The following is a 25,581-nucleotide window of genomic DNA, read 5'->3' as shown; positions in this document are numbered from 1 at the left end:
TTGTTTATTCTTTTGGTTTAATAAGCCCATTTTCTTTCAGGGAGCAGTGCTATCATGGCCCAATCAAAATCATGATGTCCTCTTAGGTGTTAGTGCTCGTTGGAACAAAAATGTGGATTGACTGTATGTACTAAGTTCATGAATCTGATAGCAAGAAGTGAGTGGAGCTGATGGACAACTGGAGAACTGGTTTCTATGTGACACTGAAACCCCTGAAGTATATCTCACAGGGCACATAAGATGTGGCATTGTGTGGTACAGGGTTAGGACAGTTAATATACAGTTCATCATATATCACAGGCTGTCCCATATCTAAAACAGTCTGTACTGCTAGGTTGTATGAGGGGTTCTGGATTGCTGTGCCAGAGCTTGGAGAGGATGGAGACCCCGTTGTGTGAGGAGAGAATGTGGTGGTTTTTGCTCAGTTGCTGGTTGTAGTATACACAAGGAGCTGGGACATCTTTTATTTTTCCTTTATTTAACTAGGCAAGTCAGTTAAGAACAACTTCTTATTTTCAATGACGGCCTAGGAACAGTGGGTTAACTGCCTGTTCAGGGGCAGAACAACAGACAACCTTGTCAGCTCAGGGGTTTGAACTTGCAACCTTCCAGTTACTAGTCCAACGCTCTAACCACTAGGCTACCCTGCCACTAGGCTACCCTGAGTATATGCTGGATATGGCACCCTCCTCCATCTAGTTTCCAGCATCATTCTCTGGTGCAGCTTCACCAGACTGCCCTGGGTCATGCACTATATCAATCTCACTGTGATGACAATGATCCACATAGAGGATTTGGTGGCCATGGTCCACCTGGAAAACAGGTAAAGAAAGACAGGGTAGCAAAATTCCAGTAACTTTCCCAAAATTCCCTGGTTTTCCAGGAAATCCTGGTTGGAAGATGACTGGAATTAAGAGGAAATAAGGAAAAAAATCCAAGAATCCTTCAACCAGGATTTTTGGAAAACCAGGGAGGAAAGTTACTGGAATTTTGGAACCCTAATCAGGATATAACTGCAGCAATAACTGCTTTCTAGTGCAGGGTTCTATACTGAACAAAAATGTAAATGCAACAATTTTTATTTTTTTATTTCACCTTTATTTAACCAGTTACGCCAGTTGAGAACAAGTTCTCATTTACAACTGCGACCTGGCCAAGATAAAGCAAAGCACTGCGACAAAATCAACAACACAGAGTTACATATAAACAAACGTACAGTCAAAAACACCTAACAGTACGAACGCCGAAGATAGATGGGGAGGGTATTTTACTAAGTTACAGTTCATATCAGGAAATCAGTCAATTGAAATAAATTCATGAGGCCCCAATCTATGAATTTTACATGACAGGGAATACAGATATGCATCTGTTGGTCACAGATACCTTTTAAAAAAGGTAGGGGTGTGGATCAGAAAACCAGTAAGTATCTAGTGTGACTACCATTTTCCTCAGGCAGTGTGACACATCTCCTTCACATAGAGATGATCAGGCTGTTGATTGTGACCTGTGGAATGTTGTTGGCTCTGCAAAGTTGCTGGATATTGGCGGGAACTGGAACACACTGTTGATCCAGAGCATCTCAAACATGCTTAATGGGTGACATGTCTGGTGAGTATGTGGGGGCAGGTAGCCTAGTGGTTAGAGCGTTGGGCCAGTAACCGAAAGATTGCTGGATCGAATCCCCGAGCTGACAAGGTAAAAATCTGTCATTCTGCCCCTGAACAAGTCAGTTAACCCACTGTTCCCCGGTAGGCAGTCATTGTAAATAACAATTTGTTCTTAACTGACTTGCCTAGTTAAATAAAGGTTATATATTTTTTTAAATATATATGCAGGCAATAGAAGAACTGGGACGTTTTCAGAATTGTCTACAGATCCTTCAGCATTATCATGCTGAAACATGAGTTGATGGCGGCGGATGAATGGCACAACAAAGGGCCTCAGGATCTCGCCACGGTATCGCTGTGCATTCAGATTGCCAACAATAAAATGCTATTGTGTTTTTTGTCTGTAGCTTATGCCTGCCATAACCCCACCTCCACCACGGGGCAACGTTGATATTATCAAACTGCTCTCCCACACAATTCTCTAAAACGAGGTTGGTCATGGTAGAGAAATTAACATTTAATTATTTGGCAACAACTCTGGTGGACATTCCTGCAGTGAGCATGTCAATTGCATGCTCCCTCAAAACTTGAGACATCTGTGGCATTGTGTTGTGTGACATAACTGCACATTTTAGAATGACCTTTTATTGTCCACAGTACAAGGTGCACCTGTGTAATAATGATCATGCTGTTTATCAGCTTCTTGATATGACACACCTGACATATTGAAAACAGGTTTTTGACATTTTTGCTAATGTATTAAAAGACCTGCTCCAGAATGCTCAGGAGCTCAGACTGGAGTGAAGGTTCACCTTCCAACAGGACCACCACCCTAAGCGCACAGCCAAGAAAGTGCAGGAGTGGCTTCGGGACAAATCTCTGAATGTCCTTGAGTGGCCCAGCCAGAGCCTGATCGAACATCTAGAGAGACCTGAAAATAGCTGTGCAGTAACACTCCCCATCCCAAAAAAAACACAATGACATAAAAATGGTGAACTGTATGTATTCTAATACAATGCACACTGAAATCTTTGTGCGTGTAATCTGTCTTCCTTTTTACTCTTATTTGAAAAGGTGTGTGTATGTAGTTGCATAGGGATTTGATACTCACTGTCCTCCGTGGTTTGGAAGGTACTCTCTCTACTCCAGTCGCCTCATTTCCCGGGGTTCTGTTTTAATCCACAAAGCACCTGCACTTTATGTCTGGGCAGGTGCTAGGTCACGTAAAACTACTGACGTAACACCTATGCCAGAATATCTCCTCTGTGAATAGAGTATAAATGGGTGTGGCATTAGTAATGCCTAGTTAATAACTCTATTGTTCAGACTTTGTGAATGGGTGAACCATTCTACTGTAGGTGTCCTACTGTAACTCACCATGCGTATGTGTCCACTGTGGTTCAGCTGTACTTTACAAACCATTAACAGCATATTGTACTGCTGCCTGTCCCAGCTCCACTGAACACGGGCATTTCTGGCATTCGTATCTGAAGCTACCACTTCCATGGGAGCCAGTAAACTCACTTGAATGTAGAACCACACAACATTGTAAATAAATAGACAGAGTAAAGAACAGATTTGTATGTGGTGTGAGGAGTAGCTGTCACACTACTCTACCTCTCTTCTTCAGGTCAGCTGTGTCTCTGAGCGGGTTTCCGGCAGTCAATGTCCAATTCCTCTCCCCCTGATCCACGCGTATTGTTTGGTAGCAGTTTGAGACTGTATCGTGTGGACAAGTTTTGAAAAGTACATGGACGGAAACTGTCACCTCAAGTGATTACTGCACAATGATAGCATGGTAGTGCTTTACCCTTTCATTTGATCTTTATTTAACTAGGCAAGTCAGTTAAGAACCAATTCTTATTTTCAATGATAACCTAGGAACAGTGGGTTAACTGCCTTGTTCAGGGGCAGAACGACAGATTTTTACATTGTCAGCTCGGGGATTCGAGCTTGCAACCTTTGTCACAAGTCCAACGCTCTAACCACAAGGCTACCTGCCGCCCTACCCTAACGAAGACAGCTTGCTGTCGAAATGTTGGTGAAGAAATGATTGTATCTGTAATAGTATTGTACCTTCGATGTAGGTGATAAAAAGTCTTCCTCTGTTTAGTCAGACTGGTGGCCCCCCCTGTGTCCCAGTGACACTCCACTGACTCCAGGTCCCGGGTCTCACACACAAGATTCCTGTCTGCAGGGGGGCCTTCAGAGAGGATGAGGTTTGAACACATAGACTGCGTTTACACAGGCAGCCCAATTCAGATATTTTTTTCACTCATAGGTCTTTGGACTATAAAAATATATATATAATAATATCATTAATTGGGCATAAGGTCAGAATTGGGCTGCCTGTGTAAATGCAGCCATTTAGATCCTACAATTGTGAAGTGAATTACAGATACTTTTAAACATGTAATTTCCTCAATGATCACAAATGATTCAGTAAACTGCACAGTAATGCAAGGGACTAGAGTTGTTTACCTGTTAGATGAGCTTTGATTGGTAAGAGGGAGGCTTACAAGCAGTTTATACTTACGTCCCACGTAAACACAGGTGCCATACAGAAATGAATTACAGTAGACATTGATGCAACTGGATGGAGAGGGAGACTTCATGTGCACAACCATGGAATAACTCTGGTCACTGACGTGAGTGGTGTTCATTGCAATGTTGTATTTCATATATTCAAGTCTCTGTCCCGGCCCAAGAATACAGCAGAAGGTGAAGTTGCTATCGACTTTAACCACTCTGTTCTTTGGGTAAACCTGTGGGTGTAATGACGAGGCTATCCCTGTAGAAAATAATGTTACTGATGTGAATGACCAACATCGTGTGTGTGCTTGTGTGTGTCTGTGACGTGAAATACAAACACTAACCAGTGATGTTCTGTAGGGGGCTTCATTGACTGGTATAGCTCTGGTATCAGGAGCAGAGCCTGACTGAGTGGGAGGTGCACTCTAGGGGTAAAGCAGAGGTCCAATTCCAGTGATGTTTACTGCCAACCTGGTCTGGTATGACATCCACAGCTTCCCGAGGGCACCCACACCCAGTCACTGGTACTATACTTGCTACTATATAATAACCTTGAAATAGCAACCAGTTGTAGTAAGAAGGTCCATTGTTGTAATGTGCATATTATTCCTTGATTTAACAAACACTCACATTGTATACTTCTTTCACATTGTGTGTTAAGAGAACCGCCACATCATAAATCTGTTTGTCCGGTACTCTGTAGGTAGAAGGGTCATCTTCCCATGTTACAGAGATCCTCTGGTGTTGTAGGTTGTAATCCACCCTCACATTCAGAGGTCTAGACAGCAGGACCCCTGGAGCTACATAGTTGTAGTCTCAAAATACAATGCAACATGACATACAGTACTGTATCAGTCAAAAGTATTGTAACGATAAAGTTTTGGACTCACCATCCTGACAGTTCTGTTCTTGGATGCTTGAGAGGAACAGTGAAGCCCATAGCAGGAAATCCAACATGTTAATCCCATAAGAAATATTTTGGTGAGGTGTTGGTTTATAGAGAGCCTCAGTAGTCTCTGGTCATTGTAATTGTTTGATTTGCCTATACTATGAGTTTTGTTTCAGAATTCAAATCTAAATTAAAGCGTGGTTCATTTAGGCTGACCAAGACAGGCAGTATGTCACGGTCGTAATAAGGACGGGACCAAGGCGCAGCGTGTGTAGAGTTCCACATCTTTATTACAGTGAAACAAAAAACAATAACGAAATGTGAAAGTAGTGGTGCACATGCAAACACAAAACAATATCCCACAAACACAGGTGGGAAAAATGGCTCCCTAAATATGATCCCCAATTATAGGCAACGATTACCAGATGCCTCTAATTGGGAACCATACAAAAGACCAACATAGAAATATTGAGCTAGAACACCCCCTAGTTACACCCTGACCTACTACACCATAGAGAACCAAGGGCTCTCTATGGTCGAGCCGGATCCAACCATGGCACCGGGCTGAAAGCCGTGCCTGGACTGGGCACCGACGCAGAGGAAGGCTCCGGTCTAGGAGCTAGGTTGGACGCGGTGCCCGGACTGGGCCCCGGCGCAGAGGAAGGCTCCGGCCATGGCGCCGGGCTGAACGCCGTGCCTGGACATCGGCGCAGAGGAAGGCCCCGGCCTTGGAGTGGGGAGACACACTGGAGGCCTGGTGCATGGAGCTGGCACAGGTCGCACCGGACTGGTGACACGCACTTCAGGGCGAGTGCGGGGAGCTGGCACAAGACGTACCGGACTGGGGAGGCGCACGGGAGGCCTGGTGCGTGAAGCCGGCACAGGTGCCACTGGACTGGTGATACGCACTTCAGGAAGTGTGCGGAGAGCTGGCACAGGACTCACCAGACTGCTGACAGGCTCTTCAGGTCGGATGCTGTGCAGAACACCTACATAACATTTCTCTCATCTCTCTCTCCCAACTTCTCCATCGCCTCCCTGACGGTATCTGGCTCTTCAGGGTGAGTACGGAGAGCTGGCACAGATGGCACCGGACTGATGACGACCTCTTCCACTCTCCGCTGCTCCGCCAACCTCCCTCATGCCCCCCCCAAATAGAATCTTGGGGTTTCTGTGGCCGCGGTCCCTGGCGGCGTTGCTATCCTTCCACCTTCCTTGGTGTCTCCTTCCAAGGAAGGGTCTCACAACCTCCCATAATTTCTTCCCAGGTCCAAACTCCTTTACCTCTGTCACATGCTGCTTGATGGGATATTCTGTCACAATCATCGTAATGAGCGGACCAAGGCGCAGCGTGTGTAGAGCTCCACTTCTTTATTACGGTGAAACTTTAAACAAAAAACAATAACAAAACGTGAAAGTAGTGGTGCACATGCACAAACAAAACAATATTCCACAAACACAGGTGGGAAAAATGGTTACCTAAATATGATCTCCAATTAGAGGCAACGATTACCAGATGCCTCTAATTGGGAACCATACAAAACACCAACATAGAAATATTGAGCTAGAACACCCCCTAGTCACGCCCTGACCAACTACACCATAGAGAACCAAGGGCTCTCTATGGTCAGGGCGTGACACAGTATACTTACAAAGAGCGGTAATGTTTTTGGAACTGGAGATGTGAGGCGTTGCTAGGGGAGGTGTTTCCTGTAAAGCACTGTTGAAACAGAGGATGTTTTTCCTGGTGAGAAGTTGAAGAAATTATGCAATACATAAAAACAGCCCTGGAAGTCATGGGCCAGACTGCTTAAATTACACATAAACAAGTTAACTCCCACACACTGGTTTTGGATGATCCAACTCCATACCAAAATCTAAACTCATAGTTGAAGACACATTGATACAATAAAATACAGTGACATATAAGTGAGTAGATGATATTTTTATTATCAATGCATCCCTTTAATAAGAATGATTCTAATGGCCTAAATAAAATGCCAAAAACATACATAGTTCTGTACAAGGAAAACCACAAATTAGGGGGAGACACACAGACTTATATACATCTTCTTGAAAATGTTTTCACTTGAGGAAAAATATAAATAACACTTCTCTTATCTTTGTCTCTCTGTTCCTAAACGGTCCAGGTACAATAAAGGCTTTGTTTTCACATCCCCATTACAGTGCTTTATCAGCAAAAGTCCACTTCAAATCACTCAAATGTAGACAAAGTTCAATATTTAAGTTACTACTTCCTGTTGTTTCAAACAATTGCTAGATAACAAATAATTATTGGCTTTTCAGTTTAGCTTTTTGGTCCCCAAGAGAAAGTAGTACAATTATGTTCCCAAATAATTGACCTTATTCAATATATATCTGAAACATCAGTATTATGTTCAAATGTGTCTAACTATGAAATGTACTGTAGACTTGACAAAAAACAACATTTAACCACTATTTAGAATTTTGCAGTTTGTTGAAAAGGTGAACTGAGGTCTCTTAGAATGCAAACGTGCAAAATAAGGTTATATGAAGGTATAGTTGAGTGGGAATCTGCGATATTAAATATCCACATTTATTTTTCATTTAGAGCAGTGATCCACTATGCACATTGTGGGCTGCAACTATACAATTCTCTGCTCGCAGAGGACCTAACTTTTCAACATTACGCATTTATACAGGAAAATATTTTCTGTAGTAATTACATACTTATTTCATGTTGATTGCTAAGTGCACCCCAATCCTCTTTTCACCAGTCCATTTCTCTAACAAATTCATCACTTAACCAAGGCCATTTTCAACAGTAGGCCGAAACACTTCCATTGTCAGAATAGTCATACGTGCATGTTGAAGGATTCAGTGCAGCAAGTACCATCTTCAGTCAAAGTGAATCCTGTTGGAAAGGACCACACAATGGTAGCCACCACTTCTTTAAAACAGTAATGAAACAATGAGCCAACAGCTAAACAAAATTCAAACAAAAGCTGAAATATATCAAACCAGTTAATAACCTATACATGTACATTTGGGCTCACAATTAACAGGCATCTTGCATAGCAAAAACACAAACAGTACAGTGACTGTTTTAATCCGTCATTTTACAAACATGTAGCTAGATTTCCACCCGGAAGTGGCTGAGTTTTCCAATTAAACGAGTGTTCTTATTGGACATGTTCAGGCAGTACCTGAGCTCCACTTCAAAACGTTTACTCCAGTTTCATTATTCCCCAGTTTTACCAGATTAAGAACAAGCAGACAGTGACTCCCAAGGACACAGTCTAAGGAACAGCAACTAACACAGGAATTAATGGCAACTGACTGAGAAATGGAAACGGACAGGAATGGCTTCCGACTGTGGAATGGCAACTGACAGAAATGAATGGAAACTGATGGGAATGGCTACTGAATGACTGTGGAATGGCAACTGACAGAAATGAATGGAAACTGATGGGAATGGCTACTGAATGACTGTGGAATGAAGCAGCAACTCTACATGGCCATCAAATAGTGACTGTTTTCATGAACCATGTTCTGAATAAATTTATGACAGAAGGGGTAGCAGTCATACAGGTCTTCCTCTACTTTGATGAGAACCAAATCTCTTGTTTCCACCCTGCACTTTTATTTTAGGGTTTAAATTTCTAGGTCGTAAACAAAAATAAATGCAGCCATAGTTTCAGTCATCAGTTGAGTAACTGACCGTTAATAACTCTTCTGTGCTGAAACACACAGACAGATGTTCAATGTTTTGATAGATTTCACTCCTACATGGAGTTGTTCAGTTCTTAATATATATGCTTAAAAACACAGACAAACAAAGTCCTAAACAAAATAACAAAACAAAATTCAGCAAAGGGCAAGGAGGAACATTTCCTCTTTAGCACATCAACAAATAAGAGAGACAACCACCAAACTGCACCAGTGAATGATGATCATTTGGCTGACCTGTATCTGACGTCATTAAATAGAGCAATACCAAAAGTATTTATCACTATTCTCCTTCACTGTTCTTTGTTCAGGCGCAATGATTTTCACAATGGCATGGTCCTCTCTCCAGATGCAGAGGTTTTAGTGTTATGCAGAGGAACCCTACTCTTTAGTGTTTAAGTCAAAGTCAATGGATCCACTTTGGGAGAAGCCAAGCCAAAAACAACATGCTGTGGTATTTCACACCAGTGGTTGGGATGCAGTCATATATTAAAAATAACTGAGGAAGCCCTCAGGAATGATGGACCGTTTTAAGTCATTTGGATTTGATTGTGATCCAAGCTCAGTTTGTGAAGAATTTCCCAAAAATGAGCTCTGTTAAAAACACTCATAGCTGGCTGCCATCATTTGATCAGATAAAAAAAAACAGAATATTTGTTCATCCTGCGTTATCATCCATCATATCTAAAACTTAGTCAATAGGAAGAACATATTTCTTCCCTCCATATTTTCATTTTTGTCCAAATCCCAGGAGGACATACAGTGAGTGCACTCTGGTATGGAGAGGTAAGGGAGGATGTGGGGGTGGAAGGTGACTCAGGCCCTAAAGAGCTGTGGTTGGTAGTGACTCAAGCGTTTGTGGTTGAGGGGTTAGGGTTGTCTCACACGTCAGGGGTGTGGGTTGACTGATGTTTGAGGGCTACAAAGTCCAAGGTTCAGGGGGGTGTGGGTTGAGGGTTAACTGAAGGGTCATGGGGGTTGAGGTTTGAGTGTTAAATGAAGGTTCCGGGGTTGAGGGTTAAATGAAGGTTCCGGGGGTTGAGGTTTGAGGGTAAGCTGAAGGTTCCGGGGGTGGGGTTGACGTTTGAGGGTTAGCTGAAGGTTCCGGGGGTGGGGGTTGAGGGTTAAATGAAGGTTCCGGGGGTTGAGGTTTGAGGGTTAAATGAAGGTTCCGGGGGTTGAGGTTTGAGGGTAAGCTGAAGGTTCCGGGGGTGGGGTGTGATTCAGGCTTTAGGGGTTGTGGTTGACTGGAAGATCAGTAGTGGTGACTCAGGGTTTGACAGGCTGTGAGACAGAAGGGAAGGGCAGTAGGGTTGACTCAGGGCTCAGTGGGAGGGTCGGCCGGTCCATTCTTTGGGGGCATGGAGAGGATGGCCTCTGCCTCTTCGTACATCTGAGGAAGAGACAGAAGTGACTAGAAGAACAGCCAACATGAAATGTTTATTATTTTTGAATGTGTGTGTTGTTTACCGGAATGAATGGCACGTCTTGAAAGAGCTCCTGGATGAAGCGGCGTGCGGACAGACGGAACATGCAGTGGGCAAGCAGGTAAGACACCTCAGAATAGAGACAGATGTCATCGAATGCATATGGGAATTTCTCCTTGATCCTGTCAAGACAACAGACACAGGGATATCAACCTCGGTTTGAGTGTGTGTGTGTGTGTGTGTGTGTGTGTGTCTCTCTTACGTTAGCAGGTTAGTCTCGTGGCCTTTGATCCCCACAGAGGAGCTGAGGTTGACCACGAGACGCAGGACCTCCTTCCTGAGGAGAACCCTGCCGGCTGGCGATTCCTCTGGAATGGACTTCACTCCTGAGGGGGAGATAGACCGCAGAGAGCCAGTGGGTTTAGTCCATCCATCTCCAACAACAAAAGAAAATCCTTCGCTTGGACAAAAGCATGATATGAGAGAAAAGAAAAACATGACATTTACCCAAAATCAGTTCAGTGCTGCGGGTGCTTCCTGGGGAGCCCTGAGACACAGCATCACTGCACCCGGAAACCCCTGACAGTTTGGTTTGGCCCATGACCTCCAGGTGGTTCTGCACAGGCGGACCGCACCATTCTGAGAAAGGGGGTTCCTCTGTCAAGTCTGATGGAGAAATGTGAGTTTAGGTTGTTTATCGGTTTCTGACTGCTAATAATATAAACATACAAGGAAGTACAAGGATGCAAACGGCACGAATTGATAAACAGCACGAATTGATAAACAGCATAATGTTCTGTGTTTGTATCTGCCGCTGACCTGGGCTGCTATTGGAAGCGCTGAAGCCAAGCACAGAGAGCCCAGTGCAGTAGAGGCAGTTGTCATCGTTGTGTTCCTGTAGACCAGTCTCCTCTGAGCCCAGCAACTTCTGCTGCTCCGCCCGGCTCACCCCCATCAGCTCTGTGATGCTCAGCTGGGAGCGAAGCACTGCATGCCTGGAGTGAGGGCTGGGGCCTGGGAGAAGGGACACATATCCACATGATCATGCATTTCCCCCCTTTTTATTCAAGCCTGTTGGTCCTCAGTGGGCCTCCTTTATCAGTTGCAGAGCCATCATATCTCCTGTGCTAAACTCAGTGTTATACAACTCCTTACTGAAGAAAACTGATTGTGTTGGCCCCGGGCTGTTTCTTACCATCTGAGTCTCCAGAGAAGAATTTGGCAGATCTGTCCTCAGAGGGAGGGCTGGTCCTCTTCAGGAAATATGGTGTTTCTTTTATCTAGGAACAAAACACTCAGCTTTATCCAAATATTAACATGGAGTTATGACACAACTTTAAATAGAGGTCTTAAATAGCTTGGTAAACAAATTACATTTATTGTAAAATATCTAGAATAGAAGTAAAAATAAACGGATAGATGAGGGATGAGAGGGGAAAGAGGGTTCAGAGAGAGGGGTCATACGATGGTCAGTACCTGAAACATGTTGTTAATGTCCACTGGCAGCGCCAGGCCGATGAAGTCATCAGAGCTGCCGTAGGTGGCGCTGGACACCATGGATCTCACTGAGGAGGACCGCTGCAGAGTGTTCTGGCTGATGGGGCTCAGCAGATCCTCCTTGTCCAGGGAGGCAAAACTCAGAGCCTTCAGGAACCTGGAGATAAAATAAACATTCAGTGAGTTAGGAGGCAGGAAAGGTCCACCTGCTCGTCTTACACCTCATTCCAAAATCATATTAGTTTGTGAGACAAACCATTGACACTACAGACATTCTCGTGAGAAGACCAATTTTCCTGTGTCTTGTGGTCTGATAATCACCACTGTAGCTCAACCTTCCACCGCTATGCACTAGGCTGACATAGGAAGATGCAGTGGATTGAGACACAGCCCACGCAAAAAAACAAATACACTATACATTCAAAATTATGTGGACACCCCTTCAAATGATTGGATTCAGCTGTTTCAGCCAGACCTGTTGCTGGCAGGTGTATAAAATCGAGCACACAGCCATACAATCTTCATAGACAAATATTGGCAGTATAATGGCCCGTACTAAAGAGTTCAGTGACGTTCAATGTGGCACTGTCATTGGTTGCCACTTTCCAACAAGTCAGTTCATCAAATTTCTACCCTGCTAGAGCTGTCCCGGTAAATTATAAGTGCTGTTGAAGTGGAAGCGTTTAGGAGCAACAACGGTTAAACCATGAAGTGGTAGGCCACAAAAGCTCACAGACCGGAACAGCAGAGTGCTGAAGCGCGTAAAAATCGTCTGTCCTCGGTTACAACACTCACTACCGAGTTCCAAACTGCCTTTGGAAGCAACGTCAGCACAATAATTGTTCGTCGGGAGCTTCATGAAATGGATTTCCATGGTCGAGCAGACGCACACAAGCCTAAGATCACCATGCGCAATGCCAAGCGTCGGCTGGAGTGGTATAAAGCTCGCCGCCATTGGACTCTGGAGCAGTGGAAACGCCTTCTCTGGAGTGATGAATCACGATTCACCTTCTGGAAGTCCGACGGACCAATCTGGATTTGGCAGATGCCAGGAAAACGCTACCTGCCCCAATGCACAGTGCCAGCTGTAAAGTTTGGTGGAGGAGGAATAATAGTCTGGGGCTGTTTTTCATGGTTCGGGCCAAGCCCCTTAGTTCCAGTAAAAAAATTAAAAAAAAAGGGAAATCTTAACGCTACAGCATACAATGATATTCTATACGATTCTGTGCTTACAAGTTTGTCGCAACAGTTTGGGCAAGGCCCTCTCCTGTTTCAGGAAAACAACACTCAATATTTCAGGAGATTACAGAAGGAAAACCTAATTCAAGCCAGAGCAGAAGTCAAACTCAGTTGATCTTGTCATCAAAGAATGAGAAGCCTCTAAAGAGAAAGAGGAGCAACAAGAGGAAGTAAGAGAAAGGGCAACTGAAGATCTGAGAAAGAGGGAGGGGGGAGTATTCAGAGAAGTAGTAGTCAGTACTAGTCATGGGAGATTCTAGGAAAGGAGTTCTTAAGGGAGTGTGTGTGCGGACAAGTACGAGTCAAGGGGGACTGAGTGAGTGTGTATGTGTGTGTTACCGCCGTGGGGTGAGTCTGGAGTCCAGGCTGCCTGTCTTCATGGTGATGGTATCAGTGAAGAGCACGTCTTTGGCTGGGGAGGCCAGAGCCTCGCTGTGGGACAGGGACGAGTGGATCCTCTGCTGCTGTAGCCTCTTCAGCGTAGCGTAGCCCAGCGCATCACGCTGACTGGCGTACGTGTCACAGGAAGTGGCGTACTTCAGCGTGGCGTAGCCCAGCGCATCACGCTGACTGGCGTACGTGTCACAGGAAGTGGCGTACTTCAGCGTGGCGTAGCCCAGCGCGTCGCGGGAGTTGGAGTACATGAGGCTGCAGTCCGTCAGGCCGCTCAGGGTGGTCAACGAAGGCGACTTGAGAGACTGGGCGCGGCGGGGGAGGGTGTGGGAGGAGCCGGGGGGCACCAGGGAGGTAGAGCTAGATTTGGACAGGGAGGAGAGGTGGGCGGTGTGGGGCTGGGGGGTGAGGGAGGTCAGGGTCTGGATGGTCTGGGCGCTGATCACACTGTTGAGGCTGACACCGTCCGTGTCGATGGTGGAGGGCAGGGTCTCCCTGGAGGGGCTGGAACTCATAGAGCTGATGCCGCTGGTGGTTGTGTCCGTGTTGAAGCTCTGACTGCGCGATTTAAACTGAGCCCCCCCGCCCCCTCCGGACGGGCCATCCCCGGCCAGGCGTTCCCGGCTAGTCTGCTCTCTCTGGTTCTCCCCACCCCCACCCCTGACCCTCCTACCCCCACTGACCGGCCTGGCAGCCTCCCTTCCCCATCTCCCTCACCGAGGTTGGGGGTGCTGCCCTGGTTTTCAGGGGTCTTGCTGCCCACAATGGAAGTTTCTAGGTTGACAGAGGGGCTTTTGGGCAGGTGGCCATCATTATAGATTGGGAAGACATCTGAAGATCCAAAAGTGTAGCTGGGTTCAGTAACGGTGCGTTTGCGCCCCTGATCCTCTTCCATCCCTCCTCCGTGGTCCCTGGTGGTGCCCTTAGGGTCGCTGGTGCTGCGCAGCATCTTCCCGGAGAGCGACAGAGAGTGGAGGAGGCGGTTACGGAAGTGGCTGGAAGCCAGGAGGGTGAAGGGGCTGCGGTCCTTGTACTTGGGTCTCATGTACATGGGAGGATCGTCCGACAGGTCACAGTTCTCCAGCCGCTCATCGTCCATGATGTACATACCTGGAAATGACCACTCAAGGTTAACTCTTAGTAGTATGGAGTAAACATTTGGCGATACTGTACAGGTTAAAAATAAATTAATACCAGTACTATGATTACAGACTTACTGGGCTGAGACTTACTGGGCTGTGTGGAGTCACTCTCACTGTTGTGTCTAGAGCTGGTGGAGTCAGAGGCGAGGCTGAGGGTGGAGGGGACAGAGGACAGCAGGCTGGGCGGGTTGGGGGAGGGCTCCATGTCGTCTGGGACAACGGGCCACAGCGTCCGCCGGCTGTGTCTTACAGCGTCCCAGCCGTGCTGCTTCAGCATGTCACAGCCCTGACGTGTCTTTGAGATCAGCCCCAACACGTACAGACACGTCCTACACAGAGACAGCAGACAGACATTATATATAGAGAGATCCTGGACAGAGATATAGTACTCTTTTGGGACAGCACAAGCATGCTGCTTCGTTAGAAGCACCTTGAATATTGGAGTTGCAAATATCAATGTGCCTTACCCCCTGATGGAGAGAACCTCACAGTGCTGGGCCAGAACCACTATGTCAGGGATCACCCCCTCCTCCTGTAAGAGGTTCAACCCCCAGTTTGATGACCCTATGTTACCCTGGAAACAAACAGTTTAACAACATTAATACTCATGTTATTATGAAAACTATGTGAGAATCTTATCAATAATTGGCACATAACTGTGGAACTCTGATGATGACAACAGATATGGTAGTTATCATTCTCCATTATTCCAGCCCTGAATGCAAATTGGCTGACAGCCGTGGTATATGAGAGCGTATAGCATGGGTATGACAAAACATTTGTTTTTATTGCTTTAATTACTTTAGTAACCAGTTTATAATAGTAATAAGGCACCTTAGGGTTTGTGGTATATGGCCAATATACCATGGCTAATGGCTGTATACAGGCACTCCGCGATGCGTCGTGCATAAGAACAGCCCTTAGCTGTGGTATATTGGCCATATACCACAAACCCTAAGGTGCCTTATTGCTTAATTATACTGACCAAGGCCCAAAGTGCTGCCTTTAGCTGTTTGATGCCCTCCCACTTGTCCAGCATTGGGGAACGGACAGTGTAGCTTAGGTCAGGAACCACATTCTGAAGAGAAAGACCAAAAGGGTTTATATGCATTATGCTTGTAATTGCTCCTCGACTAGTGTAATAGTGAATGGTTCAAGTAGATGCAGTTACCTGGACTTCCAGTAGATGGCAGCCTGTCTTATCATGGACAAGCTGGCCATACAGATGAACAGGAAGATAAACATTTGGCCTCTGTAACCTTTGGTTGCTTCGGCGTACATAGTTGTCTCCATCGACAGGCTTGCGGTACGTGGTGAGAGCCTCGTTCAGCTGCTCCTCTATCATGTCCACATACTTCAGGTTATAGTCCTGCAAAACACAATGATATAAAAATTAGTTTTCTATGCTTTCATGTGACAGCGAAAATATGCAAATCATCATTTATGGCATTGTTGGTTGAGTATAAATGTACCTTCTGCCATTTCTCTAGCTGCTTGGTGACGTAACCCCTCTCACTTAGGTAGGAGAAGCCCTTTGGAATGGACAAGAACCTGGAGATAAGAATCACAGCAGTCAGAGACAAAGGGACCTAATACAGAAAAGCAAACAATAGCTCAGTTTTCTCCCAGCAGCTTACCGTAGCAGCAGCAGGACGCCCTTGTCCCCCAGGTGTGTGAGAGCTGGCTTCATCTGGATCAGAGCATGGAGGTTTGCCTGGAGGGAAAAAAAACACCAGCTAATACACTTCTGGACTCAAAAGCTGCTGGACTAAACTAAAGTACACGACTGTAAGGTATAACAGTGCCCAGTAAACAGCACATAGCAAGGTACCACAACAGACACTCAGGCCCCTCATCCCTCACCTTGTCCTCACAGGCCTCGTCCAGTATGTCCAACGCCTCCATGGAGATGGTCTTGTTGCGGTCGTGGAGCTGGGTGACCAGCAGCTCGATGCCCCAGTTACTGAAGAACTCCACATTGGCACGAAGCAACACTCGCAGGTGTTTAGTGGCATACAACCTGCAGTTCTGTGGCACACCAACAGAGGGTGGAAGAGGACAGACTGTCATTCAAAAACACTAACATATGCTCCACTGAAAACACAACAAACCAAATTGCTCATAATGTTGCTTTCCAAACACCTGTGCAAGCTACTCCGACCACCTCTAGGAAACCAAGATTTATCAATTAATGTTTGAATTCCATCTGTGTGTTTTCTGTGTTAGTGGTGGGGTTCTTACGTCAGTGGCAGCAGTGAGGATCTTGGACAGGATGACCCTGGACAGCCCGTCACGGCTGTAGTCCAGTATGGAGACAGTGAGTTTCAGCAGGTGGTCCTGATTTTTCAGAGTACAGATGTTCAACAGGCTAGTAGGAGAGCACAGGATACAGAGAATCAATGTACTGCTCCATACACACTCCAACACAATGACTTGAGTGAAGATGAAGTGAGTGTGAAAGAGGACAATGGAAACTCTCTGCAGCAGCTTAAAAAGGCATCTTTAAATGGGACATTTTCCAAGATATTAGGGATCTCCCAAGAGGTACGATCAGAGTACATGTTTGGAAAAACAGACTAGTGGACGGTGAGAGACTGACCACTGGAAGACACTGCACTTCTCCAGCATCTTGACGCCATGCGGGTGTGAGGAAAGAGTGCCCAGGAACAGGAAGTAGTGCTGGCTGAGAGTGGTGAGCAACCCGTTGCTCTGGAGACCGCGGTCAGGCTTGAGCCCCGAGGAAGAGGAGAGCCATTGGACTATGTCCTTCACCAGGTCCTCCAGGTATGCCTGCCCATCCTGACACACAGACAGGGGTAATGTTTAGGTAATGTTGGACATTGATAGAGAGGTCACGTAAAGTCATGTAACTCAATTTTTTATGATCAATGGAGTTCCAATATAAAATGGTTTAACTTTGTGTACGTATCATTAATAGGTCTGGATAGTGCAATTCGAGTCAGCTGTGTGTAAATATCAGTAGTCTATTCAAATTTTGCCTCATAGTAAACCCTCTCACCTCCTCAGACTCCAGGAGGAACTCGATGAACTGACATCCTACCACAGTGAGCTGCCTGGCCTTACTGTGGTCCAGCTCCAGGCTGGAGTACAGCTTACTGCTGGGCTTATAGAAGAACAGCAGCCTGCGTACAAACCTGCAGAAACAGAACCCGGGGTCAGACAGAGAGAACATTTGGTTTACTACAGTTACAAACAGGAGGTGAAAGAAGTGGTTATAATGGTACTTACCTGTGCATTTGTTCATCTTTATTGCTCCGCAGGTTAACGTTTGGCCACTACAGATGGGAAAAGGAAATATTTAAAAAAATAACAATTATAAAAGGACAGTATTTTAAAAGATACTAACTGGAATAAGTATTTATTGCAGTTGTAGTCCACTCACCTTCAATATTGTTGCGATGAGAACCCAGTTCCAGTCCAGGTTCTCTTTGTGGTTGAGGATGTGGCTGTCTCTCAGGTTCATCATAAGAGCATCCTCAGTGTCCTTCAATGCAAACAAGGACAGCATTACAAATACCACTCCAAGAAATCCAAGAAGCTTGTGTTGCAACACAGGGGCATGGTTTGATATGTACCTTAATGACAAAGATATCTCTCTGTGGTCTAAAGTGCTGATCTCTACAGTAGTGAGAAGCCTTCGATTTGCGGATGATGTGGTCCAGGTACAGGCTGTTGGGTTTGGGTCCTCTCTTCTTCTTCTCGTGGAAACGTTTCAGGTAGTTGACCGCTGCACTCGCCCGTCTGAAAAATTATGAAAACAGCTCGTGTCAGTGTCCGTGTTAATAATATGAATATCTTGTAGCACATGCATTGGATGTACAAAACATTAGGAACACCTTCCTAATTTGAGTTGCATGGACTCTACAAGGGGTCGAAAGCATTCCACAGGGATACTGGCCCATGTTGACTACAATGCTTCCCACGGTTGTGTCAAGTTGGCTGGATGTCCTTTGGGTGGTGGACCATTCTTGATACACACGGGCTACTGTTGAGAGTGAAAAACCCAGCAACATTTAAGTTGTTGACACACTCAAAGCCCATTCAAAGGCACTTAAATATTTTGTCTTGCCCAGTCACCCTCTGAATGGCACACATACACAATCCATGTCCATGTCTCAAGGCTTAAAAATCTCTCTTTAACTTGTCTGCTCCCCTTCATCTACACTGATTGAAGTGGATTTAACAAGTGACATCAATAAGGGATCATAGCTTTCAGCTGAATTCACCTGGTCAGTCTGTCATGGAAAGAGCAGCTGTTCCTAATGTTTTGTACACTCAGTGTATATTGTTAAATGAGGATTAGGTTAGAGAGTTTCATGTAACTAGTCATACAATCTTTTCTCCTGTCTGCGAGAGAGTAAATTCCTCACAATGGTCCCTGTCTATAGTGACCCCAAGAAATGTCCTCAGTACTCTATGGTAGGTAGTTGTCACTCACAGTCTCTTCTCCTGGGCGACGTCGAAGGAGGCAGCCTTGTTGATGAGTGTGGGTAGACAGTGCAGGTGGTGGCTGTGGGAGTGGGGGAGGATGGTGTTGGCCTGGGAGGGAAACAGAAATAAACAGTTACAACAACAATGGGGACCATGCAAAACAAATTCAAAATTGGGACCATAAAAACGTGTCAATAACTCCTAGAGCATATCCTCCTCTGGACCAGCTCGCTGACCTCACAATGTTAACAGCTGAGCAAACAGGGAGTTGAGTTACCATGTGAAGCAGTTCTCCCAGTAGAATGATGGCTCGCACAGAGATGGGGTCATCAGTGCTTGTGATAACCTCAACGAGACCCTGTTGAGAGGTACACAGGCTTTACACGACAGACAATAGCGGTTTGCGTGTGGGATCTTTAGGTACCAATAGACAGATATGCAACTGCCATTTTTGGTTGAATATACACATACTTATCGATCCTGATATTGATGACCATACCTCAAGAAGTCCACTCTTGATGAAGGCAGACAGTACCAACGCCAGGTAATTATCCATTAAGTCAGGCCTAAGGGCAGTAAGAGAACAAATGGAGTTTATGCAGACAATGTTTTCCTCAATCACGAGTTAAAGAGTTCAAATAAGTGATGGTTCTTACCTTGATCGAGCTCGATGTGGAAGGATAACTTTTGCTTCAGAAGCCACAAAGCCATCTGATAACCTCCAATTGTCTTGGAACCTGCTAGGGTCTACAGGAGGAATATAGACAAGTATACTTTGTTACCTAATAATACATGGTACATGAGATATATGATAAGAAAAGAAAGGCTCTTAACTTGAATAAAGACACAAAAAGTGAAAAAAGTGACATTGTACCCACCCACACTGATAAGTGCTTCAATAAAGTCTGCAGTCGCAACCGGCATGGGGAGCCGGAATATATCATATATCACCTCTAATAAGCCTTTCTGTGGGAGGTCGAGAGGAACCAGGTTTACACACATTAATAGAGACTTCATTCATTTTAGAACATTTTTATGAGAAGACAGAAAATCATGAGTTTTAGGGGTGTGCCCTACATCATTCTTACATTAAACTGAGTAACATTGTTATCGATGTTATTGAGCACAACCATAAAGTAATCTTGAGGTAAACTGGAGGACACTGCATTCTCTTTCACCTCAGTTGTCAGGTGCTGATAATGTTTATTTGATGCTATACTTACCCTTACTTCCATATTTGGTATACAGAGCAGGCCAATAAGAGACTGGATTCCAGAGTTGCCTGACTTGCACAGGTTAATGATGCCTGGAGTGAGATGTAGAGAGTAGGGTCAGATAGGAATATGTTCATCCTGTTTATACCACACCACTAATATCACATAAGAGCTATCAGGGTATATACACACTCAAAGTCAGATGTCATTGAATATGAAGGGGTAAAGCTTACCTGACCAGGAGCGAAAGGAAGCAACTATGGACATTTTACTTGCCAGGAAACGAGCCTCCCTGTCTTCCCTGGGGTGGACATCAAAATGCATGATTAAAATCTCCCAAATTATTGAAACAGTCAATACAACACTCCACAAAATACACTGCATAGGACAGAATTAAATATACTGCACTATCATGCACACTGACTTGAGCTGCCCCTCTGCCGTGTCTGCATTGTGTCTGTAGTGGAAGTCAGTGTAAGGGGCCAGGATTTGCTGGAAGAGAAAAAGAACAATCTCATTCAATGAGGAAATAATCCAATTCATCAAATTCCTGTTAATGAATGCTGCTCTGTGTGCAAGACTGTATGTGTGTTGTCAGTACCTCGAGCTCCACATCCGAGTGCACATACTGGCGTGTGTGTGGGTGGTTGAGGAGGTGTAGGATGGTAGTGATGAGTGCCTCGTTGATGCGGCTCAGCTGACAGTCGATCACGTTCTTCAGAATGGTGCTGAGACCACGCCTCTGGGCCACCACCACAGGGTTCTTCACAGCTGCAGAACAAAGGAATCACACAGGGTTTAACCATACCACCTATAGTATAGACAAGTGTGTGTGTTTGCTCGTCACCTACCAAGTTCACAGATGATGGCAATACAGGCGCGAACCATGCGGTCTCGCTCCTGTAGCCCATCGTTGCCCACGGCAATGAGGGAGTTGGTGACAGACGAGGGGAAGAGCAGTGCATTCACAGTGATCATCTGTAGAGGGACAGCAGAGAGGGGACAGATGTGTCTCACACTCATCTCACATAGTAGTACTCGGGTGACAGAGGGATGTTTATGTTTACCAGATAGACATCTAACTGGTCACATCTCTACATATTACCGAACGGTACATTACAAATATCAATTTAGTTAGGGAGAGGCTGGGGTGTCTCACCTTTCGCACCAGCCTGAGAGCCTGTGTCCTCTCCACCTCATTGCTTTGCTGGATGTCTATGCACCTGGAGATAAAAATACACAATTAGTGGTTGAAAGGTTAAGTGGGCTCAACATTGGCATAAGACACACACACAGCATAGATGTAGCACTCACCTGGCGATCAGGTAGTCCACCTGAAGACGGAGGACCTTCTGGAGAATAGTGCTGTCTCTGATCAGGTAGCGTAGAGCCCTCAGCCCTGCAGCTCGCACTTCCTTAGCCTCGTTCAACAGCGCTAACCGGAGACTAGAACAGGGGAAGGACGGAAAGTGTGTGTGTGTGTATATAGAGAGAGAGAGATAGAATGAGGAACAATTCATCTGCATTTTAAATCATGGTATAGTGCAAACATCCCAAAATCAACCCAGAGAAACAGCTAGTACTGTACATGTAGCACTGGTGAAGATTCATTTCTCAAAAGACTCACCAAATTATGATCTCTTCATGTGTAAACCCAAGCTTCTCTTCTGAGTGGCCGACCTTGCAGAGAAGCTGTGACAGATGGAAAAAAAATAACTGATAAGAACACATCCAAACACAAACAATCAAACATTACATCCACTTAAAGGGATTATTTGGGATTTTGGGAATGAGGACTCGTGGATACCATTTTTAGGTCTATGTGTCCAGTATGAAGGAAGTTCGAGGTAGTTTCACAAGCCAATAGTAATTAGAGTTAACGCAATGACTGGTTGTCTATGGGCATCTGAATGGCATGCTAGCAGACACCATAGACTTCCAGTCATTTCACTAATGCTAGTTAGCAGTTGAGCTAGCACTCGTTAGTCAAAACTGTTCGCTGCTCTGGCCCCCCAATGGCCCCCCAATGGTGGAACAAACTCCCTCACGACGCCAGGACAGCGGAGTCAATCACCACCTTCCGGAGACACCTGAAACCCCACCTCTTTAAGGAATACCTAGGATAGGATAAAGTAATCCCTCTCACCCCCCCTCCCCCTTAAAAGATTTAGATGCACTACTGTTCCACTGGATGTCATAAGGTGAATGCACCAATTTGTAAGTCGCTCTGGATAAGAGCGTCTGCTAAATGACTTAAATGTAAATGTAAAATGTTAGTAACTTCCTTCAAACTTCACGTAAACATATAAAAATGGTATCTGTAAGTTCATCTGACTCTGGGGAAGTATATAAAAGGACTCATTGCCAAAATCCTAAAGTATCCCTTTGCAGTCTTTCCAACACTCGGTCCTTGGGACCCCAAGGTGTGCACGTTTTTGTTTTTGCCCTAGCACTACACAGCTGATTCAAATAATCAAAGCTTAATGATGAGATGATTATTTGAATCAGCTGTGTAGTACGAGGGCAACAACCAAAACGTGACCACTTGGGGTCCCCAGGACTGAGTTTGGGAAACACTACTTTAATGGTCTGCTGAGATGTTGCCCCACAAACCTTTATGAAGTTGTTCAGGTGACCGAGTTTGCGCATGTTGGAGACTCCTTGTTGCTTGGCAACATTCTGTAGGATTTCCCGGAGGTTGTCTGAAGGATCTGAAATGATACATCAAGGTCAATAAGTGGTCAGTAAGTTTATTCACCTGGCTCAACTCTGTTCCAAAACATTACAGTAACAAAACACAGTGTTCAGGTGAGACCAGCATGAGCATGACAAAGCCTCATTGGTGAATGTGACCAGAAATAAACTGGAAACAGAAACACATTTGGGATCAGGGCACACCTAAATAAAAAGGTAGCCCCCCCCCCGAAAGAAGAGTTTCTAATGACACAAGACTGTAAAGTCTGGTGTGAATAAAAGTACCCACAGGTTCTATATACATGCTAGTGTGTTATTTGAAGGTCCCTGTCATGATTCAACAAATTGTACCATGTTGTTATGTCAACACTACTTGGGATAAATGCAAAACATGTGTTTGAGGAACAGGGTTTAATCAAATATATTCAACTAAAATTCTGAATGTTAGCACTGTAGTTTGTCTGTTTGAAAACAACCATGCCATGTTTATTATATCCTGAGGTAAACAATTCTTCAGAGTGAGGGTAGCAATAGACAAATTAGAGCTATAAATGATTAAAACATTACAATTCTTCAATGGCCAGAATGTATTATTCTATGCTTCAGACAAGTGACTTCAACTTTGGAGCATGAAGTGAATTAGTGTAAAGTGTCCCCGAGGAAATATAGGCTATCACAGGGACAGTGTATTTCTGTAAAAAGGACAGTTACATTTTCTCCCATGATGTAAAAATATAAACACTGCATAAAGGTCCTTAGCATTTGGATCATGACGATAAGGTAGGACAGTCCTAACTGCTGGTATTAAGCTTCAATACAAGGCATGGGCCTATTCTACAAAAATCAAGGAACGGACTGGGACACATTTCTCAAGTTGAAAACCAGTGTCATTGAATTAGCGTTGAATTGTAGCTATACAAGCCATATTCAGGAAGATAGAAACAATGAATGACATTAGCTAGAATCCGATCTATTTCGCTATCACTGTTATCTGTTATCTATTACTGCAAATCAGATGCATCCAAACAACATGTGATGTGATGATAATGTTATGAATTACTGCTAGCTATGCTAACTAGCTAAATGTAAATAAAGGGGAAAGAAACCCTGTTAGTAACAAGGATGTTGTATGCAGATACATTAGGATGTTCGGCCATTTATTAGCTAGCTAGCAGCATTTTAATAATAGGATAGGATAGCTATCTACGATTCAATAAATGGGATGCTGAATATCCAATTTCCAATCTGATTCACCCACCTCTAGAAAGATCGAGTGGTACATTTTCCTCCCCACTGTCATTCCGACCTGTCAAAGCAAAGCAAGCACAACAACCAATAAAGGTTAGTAGTGAGACCACAACTAACAGGCACAATGAAAGTTCAGTTTTATGTTTTGGAGGATTGCTAATCTCTGGTCCAGATTGAAATATCTCTTGTCTCACCTCGCATCCGAACGCTTCGGCTCGGACGGCCTCGGATGCTGACCGCCATCTTTCCAGAATCATTCAGCACTAACCGGATCGGAATCAACAGGGATTATCGCGAGAAATCCCGCACTCATTGCCTCTTGCCCAACCACAGTTGTCTCATGAAAGAAAAACAATTTTTGCAGCAAATATATACATTATGTGTTTAGCATATGTGCTCTCTGTCTGCACCTTGCAATCCAGACATTTCGTGTATTCATTATTTGAGGACAGTGTGGATTTATGACAGCCGGAATTCGGCAAGTTTTTGTTGTGTTTCTGTCTGGCCCGTAATTCTCTGAAATGTATTGTATGATTTTGGTACCTGGAAATGTGTCTCCTGTCCTACGTACAGCCAAAGACGCAAGTTTACACTTGGAAGTTGTTAGGAGTACTTCCCTACTTCCAGTGTGATGCGACGTTGCGCCACTGAGGTATATTAACCATAGACTTAGATAGATGTCGCATCATTGTATATGCCCCATTATGGTGACTGTAAGAGCAGGGCAGCGCAATCTCCATTTTGAAGTAATACATTTTCTTATTCCACTACTTGTATGAGTCTCACAGGACGTATAACTCCGAAGCATCCATTTAGAACTTCCACTCGCCACCAAATATGGTGATGAGAGGAAGTCCAGTGGCAGGCAGTGTGAGAAGATAGATGAAGCTAGATGAAAATTGGCCAAAGTTCTGGAAATGTTTTTTTGTTCCCAAAACTAAAATATTGTTTTCTTGAACCTTTGCCATTTAAAAAAAAATGTGCTTATAAGGAATGCAAGGGTGAATTGCTTGACTGCATACATGCACTTCACAGAGAAGGCATTCCCTAACGGAAATATGTAAATAATGCTCAAATGCATCACTAGCTTTTGGTTGACTCTGCCCACCTCATTTATTTATTTGTATTTATTTTATTTAACCTTTATTTAAACAGGGAGTGCCATTGAGTTTAAAAATCAATTTTACAAGAGAGCCCTCTATACATTACAATAAAAACAGAATAATAAAACATACACTAATGTGTATAAAACAATATAATTCAGCACACAATAACAAAATAAACATATTTAATAAAAACATTCACATTCAACTACAAAGAGGTCCATAATCAATCATGAACTCTGCAGATTGTTCCCTGATTTTCCCAAATCTGTGGAGACTGAAGGGATCTCTGGTGTTATACATTCCTGAGAACGTTTTTGGTATCTTATATGGCTATTTAATTATTAATATTATTTTTTATCTCTTACCTTTTTATGTATTGTCTTAAAACTGCATTGTTGGTTAAAGACTTGTAAGTAAGAATTTCATTCGG

The 25,581-nt window shown here is 44.4% G+C and overlaps 1 protein-coding gene and 1 pseudogene across 1 annotated transcript; both read right to left on the bottom strand.

Annotated features, from left to right (window-relative positions):
• Positions 1-751: 751 nt before the first annotated feature.
• Positions 752-6,354, bottom strand: LOC135563716 (leukemia inhibitory factor receptor-like; annotated as a pseudogene).
• Positions 6,355-6,958: 604 nt separating this feature from the next.
• Positions 6,959-24,659, bottom strand: LOC115105867 (rapamycin-insensitive companion of mTOR-like). Its single transcript, XM_029628319.2, is given in 38 exon segments — positions 6,959-10,132; positions 10,210-10,348; positions 10,429-10,552; positions 10,674-10,832; positions 10,986-11,180; positions 11,362-11,446; positions 11,643-11,820; positions 13,242-13,948; positions 13,951-14,405; positions 14,513-14,766; positions 14,905-15,011; positions 15,423-15,515; positions 15,609-15,806; positions 15,910-15,988; positions 16,075-16,151; positions 16,301-16,465; positions 16,679-16,805; positions 17,037-17,236; positions 17,457-17,592; positions 17,687-17,733; positions 17,841-17,942; positions 18,034-18,199; positions 18,897-18,997; positions 19,167-19,247; positions 19,389-19,455; positions 19,546-19,636; positions 19,768-19,855; positions 20,113-20,195; positions 20,337-20,404; positions 20,528-20,595; positions 20,705-20,874; positions 20,955-21,081; positions 21,263-21,326; positions 21,418-21,549; positions 21,731-21,795; positions 22,717-22,814; positions 24,056-24,103; positions 24,240-24,659. Coding segments are annotated over 38 exon segments (5,268 nt in total). The 5' UTR covers positions 24,289-24,659; the 3' UTR covers positions 6,959-10,057.
• Between the last annotated feature and the right edge of the window lie 922 nt (positions 24,660-25,581).

Source organism: Oncorhynchus nerka, linkage group LG22 (genome assembly GCF_034236695.1).
Source record: "Oncorhynchus nerka isolate Pitt River linkage group LG22, Oner_Uvic_2.0, whole genome shotgun sequence".
NCBI classification, from domain to species: domain Eukaryota; kingdom Metazoa; phylum Chordata; class Actinopteri; order Salmoniformes; family Salmonidae; genus Oncorhynchus; species Oncorhynchus nerka.
The sequence above is the reverse complement of the archived record's forward strand: the minus strand, read 5'-3'. Positions and strand labels throughout refer to the sequence as shown.